General features: G+C 42.6%; 1 protein-coding gene across 1 annotated transcript; it reads left to right on the forward strand.

Moving 5' to 3' along the window:
- The first annotated feature begins 412 nt into the window (after positions 1-412).
- LOC149164397 (uncharacterized) lies at positions 413-1,033 on the forward strand. The gene has a single exon (XM_089429456.1). It carries the CDS (start codon positions 413-415, stop codon positions 1,031-1,033), a length of 621 nt encoding a protein of 206 aa, XP_089285582.1.
- The last annotated feature ends 544 nt before the right edge of the window (positions 1,034-1,577 follow it).

Below are 1,577 nucleotides of genomic sequence, written 5' to 3' on the forward strand. Positions count from 1 at the left end.
AGGAACCTGTGTTGTGAGAAGGTGCATCTGCATGTTAGCCGTAAGCCATCTCCATTGCAGCTGTGAGCTTCCTTAGAGGAACCAGTCTGGATGAATACGCGGCCGCTGTATTATATGCTGCTGCTGGGCACAATTGCTCTACTTGTCTGCAGCGTGCTGCGTCCTTTCTAGCGAATATTCCCCTCATGGATCGTGATTTCTTTGGAGACTTGAAAAGCAGACTGTGACCAAATTCTTTGAACCATTGCAGGTGTCATATTCTCTGGTTATTTCGCATCAAGCTACAAAAAGATGAGATGTAGTCACCTCGCCTACACAGCAGCTGAGAGGCATCGAGTGCGAACATGAGCCTGTTAAATATTTATCTGTAGCGTTTTCACCTCTCCTATTTTCGTAAAGAAAAAGCGGCCCGATGACCAGTATTCCAGATGGAGCCTTCAGAGGGGATACTGATTCCCTGAAATGCGTGGGCAGATGCCAGATACCTTCTATCAATAATTTCTTTGGCGTAAACGAGACTACAAGTTTTTCACCCGTGGCGAAATCGGCCCAATCTTTCTGTGCACACGGCTCGCTTCTCTCTTTTACGATTTTGCTGACGCTCAAGCTCGGCCTCCAATGGCACCGCTCCTGGTGGTTTATATTTCTGCCTCTATGGATTTTTCATATCATTGTGGCTCGAGGACGATTCTCTTTGCCTGCTCCTGTACCACCTCATGATCGACATTGGGCACCTTGTCATACTGTTGTTGCTGTCCCACTTTTCATTGCATTTGAATTGCTGCTTTGCACATATCTTGATAGCCGATATGGGTATGGCATACCGGTGGTGAATTTGAAGGTTGTGTTTGTACCACTTCTACTGTTTGAATCTATTGTCCTTGTCGATAATTTTAGGATGTGTAGGGTTTTGATCCCAAGTGATGATGAAAACATGACTGATGAAGCCATTTGGGACACACTTCCTCATTTTTGGGTGGCTGTTTCTATGGTGTTCTTCATTGCAGCTACAATGTTCACCCTTTTGAAATAATCAGCAGTTCAACTATGTGTCTGATGCCAGTACTTAAAGATCAAGTAGCAGTAAGGCTCAATATGGATGGTTGTCCAAATAGTATGGCAGTTGCTGATCTAGGGAAGGATCCCTCAATAGTGGTAGACATGGAAGTGGTTTTCTAATGAGGTTATGCAATAGATTGGGATGTTGTCCAGTAATTGACTTCAGGAGGTTCTTGATTCGCGAGTTGAGGAAGGGAACTCGGGAATCCAACTTGCCAAATACACCTTTCCGAGGGTTATGAGGCAACTTGATGGAGAATCTATTGATAAGCTTGATTATTTTGTTATTTTCATGTAATGTAATCATTAAGGGGGGATGTTGGAGTTAATGCTTACATTCCATATTTGAGAAATTGGTTTGTGATGGTTGAGAAATTCTCTCAACCACTCTCTTTAAATTAGGAATAAGTTGGATCTCAAAAACTCTATTTAATAGAGTGATCTGAATGTAATCTGAGTGTGTGAGTGTTTACAAATACACCATTTGTGCCTGATATATGATTATGCTTATGTGATTG

The sequence above is a fragment of the Pinus tabuliformis genome, chromosome 5_1 (genome assembly GCF_031772625.1).
Source record: "Pinus tabuliformis cultivar Carrire ecotype Pingquan chromosome 5_1, CPIR1, whole genome shotgun sequence".
Lineage (NCBI taxonomy): Eukaryota > Viridiplantae > Streptophyta > Pinopsida > Pinales > Pinaceae > Pinus > Pinus tabuliformis.